This window comes from Epinephelus moara, chromosome 19, assembly GCF_006386435.1.
Source record: "Epinephelus moara isolate mb chromosome 19, YSFRI_EMoa_1.0, whole genome shotgun sequence".
In the NCBI taxonomy this organism is placed as follows: domain Eukaryota; kingdom Metazoa; phylum Chordata; class Actinopteri; order Perciformes; family Serranidae; genus Epinephelus; species Epinephelus moara.
In genome coordinates, this window is record NC_065524.1 from 28,312,047 (window position 1) to 28,326,478 (window position 14,432).

Below are 14,432 nucleotides of genomic sequence, written 5' to 3' on the forward strand. Positions count from 1 at the left end.
CTCAGAGGGAACTCATTCAGCGGCTCCTCTGGCAGCAAAGTCATTTGATTACTTTTGGTAATGTAAACCTACATAAACATACATGTAAACATGTATGTATATGGTTGGCCTGGGCGATAGTTATGGTATCATAACAGCCTGTCACGGGTTACAGCGTGATGATTAGAGGAGAAATGGCAGAGCATAAAGGTCCAGGTGGAAAAAAATAACTTAATCATTTAGGTTTTGCTAAAAGAAGGAAATCACCTGTTGATTTATATATTTAGATCCCAGGGGACATTTTTGTATCTGGGAGCTGTTTAAATGTGTAATTTGTGGTAGATTTCATTTTGTTGAACTATTAATATTGTATACAGAATCTGACTCTCACTCTGAGTTACTGATGTTGTTCACAAACTAAAGAAATGAGATCATTTTTGTTTATTTTTTACTGAATATTTGAAGGCAACTGTAAAACTATATCACTTATTTTGTTGCAGTTCTATTTTCTTAAATTAATAATACATTTCTTTTTTACTAATTTGTAATATCATCAAGAATTTCGTTATCGCAAGAATACCCTGAAATATCGTGATTTTTTTTTTGGGCCATATTGCCCATCCCTGGTATACTTCACAGCAGAATAGCGGTAAGCTAAGGACAGGTGATTTGGTGGCTAGCTAGCAACAAATTTAAGCTGCAGAAAGTGCTCTGTCTGATCATGAACTACAAACCCAAGTAGTGATCTGCCAGGTTGTTGTCAGATTAATCAAGTTTAACTGCTGATATGTAGCCCATTTTCCTCTTGAGTCTGTGTTATGTCTTAATAAAGTCACTGGCGCTCCACGCATTACTTAAATAACCACGATGGTTTCTAAATCAGACTTGTTTTCCTCCCCCCAGGTGAGTCTGGACTCACGGGTCAGAGAAGGAATTAACCTGAGCCTGGCGGAGCCCAGCAATCTGATGTACGAGGAGGCCCAGTTTCAGATCTACACCCTGATGCACCGCGACTCCTACCCCCGTTTCCTCAACTCCTCCGTTTACAGAGACCTCCTGGCCAACAGGAGGCGCACCTGCCTCGACACCTAGACCCCTCCACCCTCCCTCATCGCCATCGTACGCCAACGAGACTACTACTTAAACTTCAAATACTACTATGGTGCCAGAAGTCGGGTTTGGAAAAATCTCTCCCTCTTTTTTGATTGAAAAAAGACTGAATGACATCCGAGATAGCTGGTTGTTTTTTATTTATATTTTTTAAGCAATTTATATCCAGTTCTCCACTGGAGCCAGGTCGGCCTTTGCTGGTTGGTTATTGGTCGGTTTAAGACCATTAATGCTGGCCAGTGATTGTTTTGCTAGCAAAATTTGTGCTGTTTGTTACGGTTGACTGGCCAACCTGCTTGTCGGCTGTCGGTAGAAACGGCCAACCTGATGGCCAGCTGCTGGTTAACTGTGGACAAGGACTCCTCAGGCGGTGGGGACAGACAGAGAGAGAGAGAAAAAGGACAAGCCAACTGTTCCTGTACTGTAATATTTAGACCTCATACTTTAATATCTCTCTCTTTACTCATTCTTTCATATGTTTTTTGTTTTTCTAATTCTGTCCCATTCCTCAGATGTGTAAAAATGTTTTATTTCTTTACTGTCCAAACATGACACCTAGTTGTTGGTGGGAGTTGGGGCGTCTCTGCCCGTTTAACCAGTAGAAGCACTGGCTCTGCATGTAACTCTCTCTCTCTACAGTAGCTTGACGATGTAAGCCGCGGACTGCAACCGTTTTTGAATATTGAGATGTATTAACACGGGGGACCTGTGTGTCTCTGTCTGGATGTCTATATTCAGTGAAGGGAAAAAGTACACTTCTGCCAATTTTAAGCTTACTGCAGTTTTTTTATTGAGGAGATCTGACGGCCTCTGCAGCAAAGGCAGCAGCACCTACCCATCCATCCATCTATCCACCTGTCCATCCATCCGTCCGTCCGTCCGTCCGTCCAAGCACTTTCCTTCTTTAGGATTCTTTAACTGGGAGAAGTAAGGGCTAGAATTGTGGTTGGGCAGCTACATGTATTATTATTACTCATGAACTTTAGTCAAAAAATCTCTCCACTGAGAAAATCACAATGCCTTTACATGTAAGGAAAAGGCAGCACAAGCGCTGCTGGAGTTTTTTTCTGGAAAGCAACCACAGTTTGTCCAACGATTCCCAACCTCCCATCTTTTTTCCCCCTCCTCCTCCTCCTCCCTTCAACTCAGACCATCACAGCCTGACAAGCACAGGTGCCCAGTGTGGGGTAAGAAACCACCACTGGAGAAAAAAAAACAAAAACACATTGACTCCAAATAGTCATCTACATTTTGAAATAGTTGCGCAGAAAAAAGAGGGTTTACCTTTTAGTGTTTTTATTCTGAATTTGAGCATTATGGAAAGCTGGTTCTGCATGGAGCAGGCACTGATGTTACTGGAGGGTTATTGAGCCCTGGCCTTTGTCTGTAAGGCTCTAGCTTTAGATGCTGTAGGTAACCGTCCCTGGAGTTGGACGTCCAGCTGCAGATACATAACCCGGGTGCCAAACATGATGTCAAAGATGCTGTGAAGAGATGCCAGACGTGACCGCCTGTAGAGTCTTTCTGGTGCATGTCTGTTTCTCCGGCAGACGGAGCTGGGAGAGTGTATGGTAGTCCTTCAGTTAGCTACTGCCCATTCAAGACGCTCATTTTCGCACCAGAGCGAGTGAAGAGGGTTGGTTTAACGATGCTAACATGCTACCGTACCGAGCTAGCCACACGCTAGCCGTCTCGACGAGGCTAACTAGGTTTCAGCATGCTGTAGGCAAGCAGTGAGCATGCTTGTGCTCGCCGTGCTAACCCTCCATCCCACTGCCAGCCCTCACACACTCTGGTTTGTTTTTCTAATCTGACTTTGACAGCATGCGATGATAATGGCTATGTGTGTGTGTATGGTACAGTTACACACTTAACAGAAACATTTAGTAAAAAAAAAAAAAAAAAAAAAAACTTTTAAGGGGGTCTTGCCAAAATGTCCCATTAACATTTTTAGCAAAAAGGACATATTCTTTTTTTGTTATTTTTTTGATGATGTGAACATTTGTTCCCGGCCTGTGGATGTGCAGTAGAAAGTGCATGAGTGCAGTATATGCTATTTTGTTTAATGAACCGGGCCTCTGAGTATATTCTTTGTGTCACACGACGGAGGGCTGACCTCTCGGTTGGTCGTGAAGTGTCAATGAAACAGTGCCACTCCTCACTGGTAAATGTAGGCATCCGTGTTGCCACCTCCTTTAAACTACCTGAAGTTCACGTGCCAAGTTTGGACTAGATTAAATTTAAGTGTAGACGGCGCAGGATGTATTAGCAGACTATTGAAGTGCAATTGGATGTAGTTAGTGACTAGATTGGAGTCTATGTCCCACCATGTTAGATTGGTTTTGAATTGTCCGAAGTTTAGCTACTCAAAATGTTTTAATGATACTGTTGGATTATTTAAGAACTGGCTGCTTCTAGTTTGCAAGAGGACTTAAATAAGGAAACAGATAATTCAATTTATTGTTTTTAAAAAAGAAATACAGGTCTTCTGCTTGAGCCTAAATGGAAAAAAGAGTCCATTGAATGATGGGATTTTGAGTTTCCTCCAGACGATGACTAGATGAAGCCGCCAGCTTAAAACCAAGCTATCGTGCTACTACAAAAGCTTTCTGTCGTGAAGTATTGGTTTTAAATCAGTAAAGTCAGAGAAGGCAAGTCTAATCCAATAATCACTGCAATGTTCCTTAATAAAATATAGTATATTTAACCTTTGGCAATACAGTACTCACACGCAGACCACATTAACACCCATAGGGACCTGATTGATGTTGCTTAGCTGCTGTAATGAAGAGCTGTGCATGCATGCGCTCAGTCGATCAGACGAATACAGAGCAATTAACCAATCCTGATACTGGAGGATCAATTGTCACACTTTCTCCTCGGAGCACTTTCCAGGAACCATTTTAGATGTTGTATTTGGACAACTTTGTTACTTTTTTGACTCGGTAGACGAATGCTTGTCGCTCCTGACGCTCTCCTGCAGACCTCTCCTGCACAGTACAGCTCCTTGTCGCTGAGTCTACACAGTAATTAACACGAGAATGTTTCACCAAGAACCAGATAATGAAATCATGGTGCAATTAAAAACCAAGTTTACATTTATAAATTGTGCGATGTGTGTACCTTATTAGATACTCGTAACCTTGGGGAGATAACTGTCCCCGGTGTGAGCAGACGAGCCAGCAGGTCTCTGCCCCAGTGCTAACTCCTTTTAGCACTTTACAGGGTTTACAGGGGGAGGACAGACACAGCAGAAAACCCAGGTAACGGTGTTTTACAGGGAGGACGGACGCAGCAGAAGCTCGCGTTGTCTGCTCACGTCCTTTCCTCTTAATTTATTGTGACTTTTACACAGCGGGGGAAGAGTACACGGTTGTTTATTTTTTAATAACTGCATTTCAAATGTAGATTTTACAAGCAATGATGATGATGTGAAGTGATGTAGTGTCATCGCTGAGTTTAGATTTTTGTCTTTAAATCTCCATGGGTTCCAAGTGAGGGGGTGTTTTCTTTTTGAAACGTGGCTGTGGTTTGTTGACCGAAAACAGTTTTAGAACTGGAGTGTCCTGATGGGGGCGGAGGAGGTTTGCGAAGCTTTGGCCTTACTGACACGTTTTATGATTTTTTTTTTCCCTTTGTATAAAAAAAAAAAAGAAGAAACAACAACAAACGTCTCCGTAGGCTTTTCACTACCTCTCATGTTGGTTAATTTATTTCACATCTAGTTGTCAATGTACAAGTTGTTTTTAGATCTACTTGAAGCCTAACACTGTAAACAAAAATGTGCACAGAAAAATGACTATGTATATGACCAGAGGGGTTAAAGAGAGCTTGGCCTAGTCGACATTATTATTATTTTTTTGTTTGTATGTATGTTTGTTTTTAATTGTGTTGAGCTGAACTAGATTTTGCATCTCTATAAAGAATTCAGGAATCCACTGTCTAAGGGCTAATCCCATTTTTGCCTATGCAAATCTGTTACTGTGGGTGAGTTGGGAAAGGGCGACCTACCGCACCTTTCACCGGTTTTAGATGGACCATGGTTTACATTGCCCTTTGCTGATATTCTTCAATCTTATTCAGCAAAAATGTACGCTTATTTTTGTTTCTATATAAATATTATACATATATATCTATAGATATATATAGATATATATATAACAAGTAATATACAGAGAAAATAGTATATGCCTTCGTGATGATAAAAAAGAAACCTTGCTGAAAACAAATAAATGTGTTGTTGTCTGACATTATGTGGCTGTGTGCTGGAGTCTTGGTGAGATTATATAGACGACTGGAACTGACGGATCAGCGACTGACTGAGAAGTTGACTGACGGGAGAGACGCTCATTACTCAGGCTACAACACTGGTAGCTGACCCTGTGCAGTATTTCCTAACTGAGGGGGAAACACTTTATTTATTGAAGGAGTAACCACATCATGATGTTCTGTGACAAATATGATTATCGAGCCCCATCCTGTGAGGTACAAAAAAAAAAAAAAAAAAAGGACCTTGTCGTTTTTTTACAGTTGGTCATTTCTAAAGTAAGACTATGTAACTTTTGATAAACAAATGTTATAGTTGCCACAGGTGACAGTTAAATGAGAAGGACAAATGATCAAACAATGTGTAAGTCAGCAAACTGACTCAGTAATGTAGTTTACAGGGCGAGACCTGTGTAACGTTTGCTAGCATTAGCCATCATTGCAGCCACAAGCTAGTGGTCACGCCTAAAGACTGTGTCAAAGAAGTGGACATAGCAACCATGACAGCTGGGTATCGGTACTTGCTACCTTTAAGACAAGGGTTTTCAAACTTTCTGTGCCCTCTCAAGGCACACCTGTATTAATATCTGTGCACAATAGCACCTATAACGTGTGTTATCAGTCTTATTACGACATAAATGTTGGTTTTTATTTGCTAATATCAAATAACTATTGACAACCAACTGTTGCTCATGAAAGAATTCATTTTATACCTATTAACATCAAAGCACCAATAACACAACCATTTAAACGGGAAGTAATGTAAGATAATGATGCGTCCCATGCGCTAACATTGACTAATAGGTTCCCCGTATAGATTTTTGAAATTAAATAAAATTTTGTACTTTGAGTTTGCCTCTTTATTAGGAAATAGGTATGCAAATTCATTCATAACTTTTTGTACAGGCCCAGTTGAGTATTGCTATAATAATGTGTGGTTATCGCAAAATCCCACGGCACAGCTGGATTAGCATCACGGCTAACCATTTGTATTGATTGAAATAACCCGGTACCAAGTAGAATAGAAACAATACCTTGATCGGTCCTCTTTGGGCCAAGGGTCTGGTGAAGTTAAGCATTGTGTATTTGACGGGTCTAGGAGTTTAGCGTGCTGAAATGCCACCAAAACTGAAATTATGGCTGCTGTAAAACTTCAGTTAAAAGCCGAGCCTAACGAAAGACCAAGCTCTGACTCCGCAAATCAGTTCATTTTTATAGAAGATCTTAAAATGTAAAGCCTCTTAAAGCCCTCCGAGTTGTTGGCTACATGCCTGAGCTAATGTTAGTGAGCTGCGTAGATCGCACATACAGATACAAATCATTAGCTTGGTTAGATTCTCCACATTTTAATTGTCCAGTTTATGTTAAAACACGAGCACCAAAATATGATTCGTTCAGAATTACCGGCATCATAAATAAGAGAGAAGAAAAAAGTGGTGATCTTTTCCAAGCAAGAGTTTTGTGTGAAAGGAATTAAAGGCCTGTCCTATAAAGATGTCTGTCCCATATATACAAAGCCCGGGCTATTAATTAAAGTTTTAAGGTATTCTACATGCCACTCAAGTCATGTTAGGGGTATCAAATTAACTACTCAATTAGTATTATAGTATTATATATTGCTTTAAGTGTACTGGTATTGGTATTGGTATTGTCAATGCTGCTGCCCTGCATCAGTACTGCTGCTTGCTCTTTCAGCATCCACCTGCAGGCCGTAGCCCCCCCAAATCTCATGTCCCCAAATTCCTCGTATCCACGGGGAGTGATTAGGCAGGAGAAACTCTAGCTATGTTCTGCTGTTGTCGTAAACATTTCAAACAGAAGTTTTCTAAATAAAGTCCCAATATTGAGATGAGTCATCTTGCAGCGTGTGTGACACTCAAAGAAATTGTATCAGCTGATTCACAGACGTCTCTTTCACAGTGTAAGTCTGTCAGAAAAAGTATTTTTAAGCCCCATGGCATCATGTTACGGTCCTCGTCCTGCAAGTTGTAATTCCACGGTTTGGCCACTATGTCTAATTGGGTTCATAGCCCAGCACTGGTCCTAGGGGCTTAATTTGAAGCCATGAATTTGGCATTTTGGCCATTGCCATGTAATTTTTTTGGAGCCAAAAGTGACCATATTTCGACGAGATGGTGAAGGAGGGAGGGGTGGATCTGACTGAGACCTCAAGGACACCCTGTGGTAGCGACTTGTCAATCGCAAGGTAGCCACGCCGTAAGCATACCCTGCTTAATAATCTGTCTTACTCTAAATTGGACCATAATTTACAAAAGGTACATCATGCTGTATTGAAGAAGACTTGACACTAGCGATAAACTTATTAGGGAAAATGTTTAGTGTCGTAATGAAGTCCACTTCTTTGATACAGTCTAGTGAGGCTGCAAAACCTTAATTAGTATATTAAACTGAGCAAAGGTGCGATTTATTGCACATTTCATTTGAGTTATTTTGTCATTCAAAAGTTACATAGTCTTATTTTGAAGGGCGGAGGAGCATGTGCACTGTCCAAACATGACTCACATTTTATAACGAGTAACCAATTAAAAAATAAAATATTTAACTTGCCATGAAGTAGTTTTGGTCATGATGATCGTTTTGTTGTTTGTCAGTGGACACTGCACAGCTGTTAGTGTGACTTTGTGATTAAATGTGTGCAGCACTGTGTCGTCAGCAAACAACAACAACTTATTTTTCTATTCTTCGTTCTTTTTGTAGCCACATCCGGTCAGACTATCACTGTGCTAACACAGTAGCGTTGATGTGGGACACATCAGCAGAAGTGGGTTTTCTGTTTTTATTAATACTCCACTAATGCAAGATGTAAGAAAAGTCAATGATGCGTTACTCTACGGTACGAGACCATTTACTCAGCTCCTGTGAGCCACTGTTAGCTTCGAGTTGAGGGTTGATTTAGGTCTAATGATTTATTTTTTAACTCTTTATTTGTACAGAAAATATTGCTCCTGAAGCGAGATGGAAATGAGAATAGGAGGGTTGATGTTTTATAGATTTTCCTCCACAATTCCTCACAGTGCATCGTGGCTAAAGACAGATGTATTGACTGATGTTGGTTTGAAACTCAACCTGCTTTGTGTGTTCCCTCAGTTGGATTTGGTGCCTCTTTATGCTTCACAACAGACCTCAAGATCTCTTTCTGTCTCTTTCTCTGTCTGTCTCACTTCTTCTCTCTGTAACATCACACGTACGACACTGTTAATAGCAGTTAAAGCAGAGACGGTCCCATTTTACAGCAAAAAAAAGAAATTACACCGATGTTTGTTCCTCCTACTGACACCTTCATATTGTCTCTTTTGTACCTCTTCCAGAGGTGTTTGTGCTACTATTAGGAAAGAGATTATATTTGTGCAGGTACCTGGTTGAAGTTCAACAGTTTTAGGCAATCACTTTTCTCTTTATTGATTTAGATGCCTAAGCCTCTTGGTTTTTGTCATGCCTTTGTAGATAGATCACAGACGTGGAGAGATGATCCGCTGGTGAAAAATAAAAAGAATTTTACCGTCACTTTGGGCGATTCAGAAAAAAGTGACTCTTTTTCTATTCAGCATGCTTTTTGCTAAATAAATGAAATAATTCAGTTATTTGCTATAAACGATACTGTATGAGTATGTATTCAAGTACTGCAGTATGCAGACAATTAAAAATATCAGAAACTCTTTTGAGAGGTTCATATTTTTCTTCTAGTATGTTTCACTAATATCGACAGTTATGGGTTCTTGTTTCGAGTGTCTCATGAATTGCCAGAATGACTAAATGACCCTCTTTGTATTAACAAATATAGACTATGGTTGGTTATTTCCACATGCATGACTTGCAGAGCAATTCCACCAGGACAGTGCAAATGCAGCGGGCTTTTAAATCAAGACTTTTGTCAGTCGAGCTCAACTTTTCACTGTTTTTCACTGGTTGCTTGAAAACTTTTGATGATGACTGAGATCCTGACTGTTTTATTTACATCAGCGCAGGTTCAATCTGATCCTCCTGCTCGCTAACGGTCAAGAAGTCAGTGTAGAGTGAAATTTATTATTTATTATGTTGCCACACAAACAAAAAAGCGACCTCAAGGTGTCAGATTTAAAATGTCGACATGAGAAAATGACAGTGGAGCTTCGAACAGCAGCCAGGAAGCTCATGAGTTCAACAGATTGTGCAACTTCCTCGAACATCTCAGAGCACTGTGTCCCTAACCTTCAGGGTCGTGCTGCCCAAAGATCTGACATTTGATCATCAACTGATCGTCAATCCTTGATCGGCAGTCGCTGTCAAAAGCACCCTGAGATGTAGCATTGAAAAGAGTTTTCTATCGTATTAGTCCAACCTTGACGAAACACATCCTCTGTTGTAGATTATCACAGGAGGGGCTCGTCTCCTCTCACAGGGATGTGAATCTGTGCGTCAAGACAGAGCTGGTACAAAGTTAACAGCGCTCAGCAGTAGGGGATTTGTACATTGTAAGAAATATTTAATTATATTGTTATTGGCAATTCTCTGCATGATAGTACAATACAGATGTGACTACTTTTCACCAAGGACAGAAGATTAAAGAAATATGTACACCCAAGTACAAGTAGCTGTGTGAAACTTAAAATGGGTGCTGTTGGAGAAATAGTTCAACTTTTTTGGGAAATACGCGCATTTGCTTTCTTGCCAAGAGTTAGACAAGAAGATCAATAACACTCCTGTATTTGTGCGCTAACTATAACGCTACAGGCAGCAGCTGGTCACCTTAATTTAAGACAAGCAAGGTGAAACTGCTAATGTGGCTTTGTCCACCTCTGAAACTCACTCATTTTAGCTTTATTGCTAGTTCATACAAAAACAAGGTGTCATGGGTTGAATGTGTCGGAGTATTCCATGACGACCCAAGAAATAATTTTGCTAAGCTAAGCTAACCAGCTGCTGGCTCCAGCTTCATATCTTCTCATCCAACTCTTGGGAAGGCCAAGTTCTGTGTTTTCCAAATGTTAAACTATTCCTTCAAAGAAGTAGTTGAGTTACATAAAAAAATATATTTATATAAAAAAGAATGAAAAGCAAGGTTGCATATTGAGCCAAAGTTCCTCCCCTTTCAGTGCCGCCCATAGGAACTTATTGTAGAAAAAATATGTACCGTAGTCAACGATAAAGGAGAAAACACATTTTGATCCTGTTTGACTTGTGCCATGAATTACACATATGATGTTTGTCAATTTAAAAGATCATTTGGATAGTCAAGAAAATCACAGTTTGTCGTAGGTTTGCTGTATTAACATTAAACTAGTAAGTGAACTTCATCTTTATCAATGTCTGATAGTCCACCACGAACTTTTTTGTCACGTCTCGTCAACGAAAATGAAACATAGATTTCGTCTTAGTTTTTATTATCAAGATTTATTTTTAGCTCGTCATCATCTCCTTTATATCACCATATAAAGACGTATATATCACCGTTCTAACAGTTGAAGTCCTTATCATCATGAAACAGTCCCAGTTCGGCTCCAGAACTACCTGGTTAGCTTAGGCAACAAAACTACATGGCTAGGTTTAGGAAAACATCATGGTTTGGCAAGTACTTTTGTCACTAACGAATCGTGATGTTTGCCACGTGACACACATCACATCTGACACATGACATAAGTCACTAGCATACCATGCTACACATTATAGTGTACAAGGCTACATTGTTGTTACAACAAGTCAGCTTTGACTTCAAGATGCAGACACTGGTCTCCTGGGTGAAAGTCCAGTGTTTGTTTGACCCATCCCACCGCCACTGCCACCCACCCTATAGGGGCTTCTTCAATATTTGTATAACATTATAAAGTCTTTTTTTGCTCAGTCCGTTATTTATTACTATGGCCACTAGAGGGTGCTGCCTTAAAATAAATGGAATGGGTCGTAATAGAGTCCACCAGGGATGACATTTTTCTGTAGGCCGTACGAAAGTTAGCATCACACTGGTTCCCTTGTCAAAAAGCCAGTGTCATTTTTTCCATTTGATTTTGGATTATCGATGAATATGAGCTTATTAGCAAACAAATGTTTATGATACTCACACATTTTGCTCAGTAAGATAATCTTCACAAATGAACTCCATTTTCAAATGCCATCGCCAGAAATAGAAACCTAACACTAGGCACTAGTTTTACGACAAACTGTGACTTTCTTGAAGTGCAAGACTATCTTTTAAATTTCTAAACATTATATGTGTGATTCATTGCACGATTCAAGCTGCATCAAAAAAGTGTTTGTCTCTCAGCATTAACTACTGTGCATATATTTTTTTGTTTTTGAAACAAGGTCCGATGGTGGTCCACCAGAAGGGGGGCGACTTCGCCTCTTTCGCCTGACACACTGGCCAATGCAACTGACCCAGGAAGTACAACAACGTGTCTTTGGTGGATAAAATGTGCCAAAATAATTACCTACCTTTTCTTTTAATGTGAAGGGGTCAAATGAACTGTCTGAATAAAACATCACATGTTCTGTTGGACTCAAAACGGTTCTTAGTACAAAACACATTTTATTTGTCTTTTGTCTTTTCACGTTGCTGTCACGGGTCTTTGTGTCATCTCTCTGAGTCATCCACATGTACTTCATCATTGACACGTAACCAACAGACCTGAAGACTTTGTTAACAGGCACTGAACTTTTTGACGCGTGACTGGTGTGGATTACAAGCAACTATATCAGATCCAACTGAAATTGTAACTGTGTCACACAACAAAACCTGTTCACTATTCTTACTTTGTTTTGTATTGTTTTAATTTATTTCAACCATTGTTTCTTTTTTCTTTTATCTCAAAAGACACAGAAATGTTGTTCATCAGTTTCTAACTTCACATGAGTTACCGTCACGTTAACGGCGTGTTCAGTTTGTGGCACATTTTGATCTACGGTTCAGTCTCTGTCTTTGTTTACACGATGACATCTTGCATTATGAGAAAACTCCAATCTATGGTAACTGCCCTTGAATATCTGTAATTTAAATAGTGCTGCTAGAGAAAGAAATCTAAATGTAACAACTTACAATAAATACTTAATAGATTTTTGCCAAATGTGACTGAGTCTTTTTTTGACGGGAGGTGTGGGAGATAACCAGCAAATATAACCTGCAGAGGTTGGGGGGCGCAGCTATGGGGAAAGCTCTGTCACCCCAGGTCCCGTGCTTGGTCCTGAGTGGTGGAGTCGGGAGGTTGGCATGGAAGGTGTGGCAGTGGAGCAGGTCAAGGAGGTAGGAGGGGGCCTGGTTATGGAGGGCTTTGTGAGTGAGGAGAAGGATCTGGTAATGCTACAAATAAAACGGTTTCCACATTTCTTTAACCAAAAATAATTTTATGCTGTGAGAAGCGGTGCAGCTCATGTCATTCGGTCGGCCCACCACTTTAATCCAGACTAAAATATCTCAACAATTATCAGATGAGTTGTCAGGTAATTTAGTACAGACGTTCATGGTCCTGCTTACTTTGGTGATCCTCTGACTTTTCAAAGTTTTCACTTATCCTGTGAAATATCTCAATATCTACTTGACTGATTGGCAGACATACAGAATTGAGAAATATAAGGCTGTAAGTCCACCAATTGTTCCATTCTCAACGATGAACTGATATGATTTAGGTGGTTGAAGGTTAAAGGTCGCTATGTCGTCATAAAAGATGTTTTTGGCCATACCTCAAGAATTAATATGCTAATTATAACAAAATTCACAGAAATGTCTGATAGGATAAAATAAAGTGATGACATTTTATATCCAAAAGGTCAAAGGTCAACTTCACGGTGACATCATAATGTTCTGCACAAACACTTTTCTGGCCATACTTCAACGCCATGACCCAGGAACAAAAGCAAGTAGACATTTGGTCAAATACCGGTTTGATTTGGGCGGAGGAGGCGAATTTCCATTTCCGACTTCCATTTATATATAAGTAAATATGCTGAACCATTGCGATGGATTCAGAGTTTGCAGTGACATCAATTATGTTCTGCCTCGTTAGTTCACCGCACGGGGCGTTTAACCTGTTAACAACTGCAGCCGGCTCAAATGTGATTGGTCAATATCACGCGGACTACAAACAGCCTACAACCGGAAACCAGGGCTCTTCCGCTCTTCTTCCGGAGGCAAGATCTCCGGGGTCTGCCTACAGACTCTACATTCACTGAATATAGTGTGTGTATATAGAGACTACTCGTTCAGTTATTCTCTCTGTACATTTTATTTCCCAATATGAAGGTCTAAATGGTTTCTCACATCTTCCTCCACATTATGATTGTTTGGGAAGGAACCTTTATTTTAGGCTAATTTCTTACTTTATTGGCATAAAAGTAGTCAATTTTAAACAAATTACAAATACTGCCAGGGTGCCCACTAACTCACCTAGCAGAGGGGACCCCTAAAGTATAAAGCCTTTGTCCTTGCTGCAGCTGCTGCAGGTTCGATTCCAACCAACCAAATTCTTAAGTTAAAAAAGATCCATCATTTAACCAGAAATGTAAAGTTAAATCCTGGGCCTAACTCTACACTAGGAGTTGGTTTGATATGTTATGATATATTCAGTTTCAGTCAGCCACTGTGTAAAACTACTCATACTATGTATTTACTGTCAAGAAGTCTGCATGTGTTTTCTTTCGCCTTGGGGAGAAGTGTTCAGAGGAAGTGAGGAGCTCAGATTGCTGACTGGAGGCCAAAGGGTCTAAGGGATCACATGCTGGCCTCAAACAATCTATGGATCATCCTGGAAAGTTCGTGGAAGAGAGAAACATATACAGCATTGTTTGTTACACACTGCCAGGAACTAGTCTGGTAAAATCATCCTGATGACGTGGCTCTCTGTAGCAGTCTGGCTCTGGAAGTGTTCGGGGCAACAGCGGAGCCAGACTGATACAGAGGGTGAAACAGATGAGCTCACGTCATTGGGACGGTCTTACCAGCGTGGCAAGGAACTGCATTGGAAGGTTTTTGCTTTATACAAATAAAGTAATAAAGTATAACCATATAAACATATTTAAACACAACACATTTAAACAATAGATGCCATGAGGTAGAAAGAAAAGGCACCCTCATTTAAAAACGTCTTTAT

General features: G+C 40.1%; 1 protein-coding gene across 1 annotated transcript in view; it reads left to right on the forward strand.

Moving 5' to 3' along the window:
* Window positions 1-12,393, forward strand: part of rgs17 (regulator of G protein signaling 17) — a 28,104-nt gene extending 15,711 nt beyond the window's left edge. Inside the window, exon 6 of the mRNA XM_050071535.1 lies at window positions 883-12,393. Within this exon, the coding sequence (XP_049927492.1) occupies window positions 883-1,071 (189 nt within the window). The 3' untranslated portion in view covers window positions 1,072-12,393. The remainder of the gene's footprint in view (window positions 1-882) is intronic.
* Window positions 12,394-14,432: the final 2,039 nt, after the last annotated feature.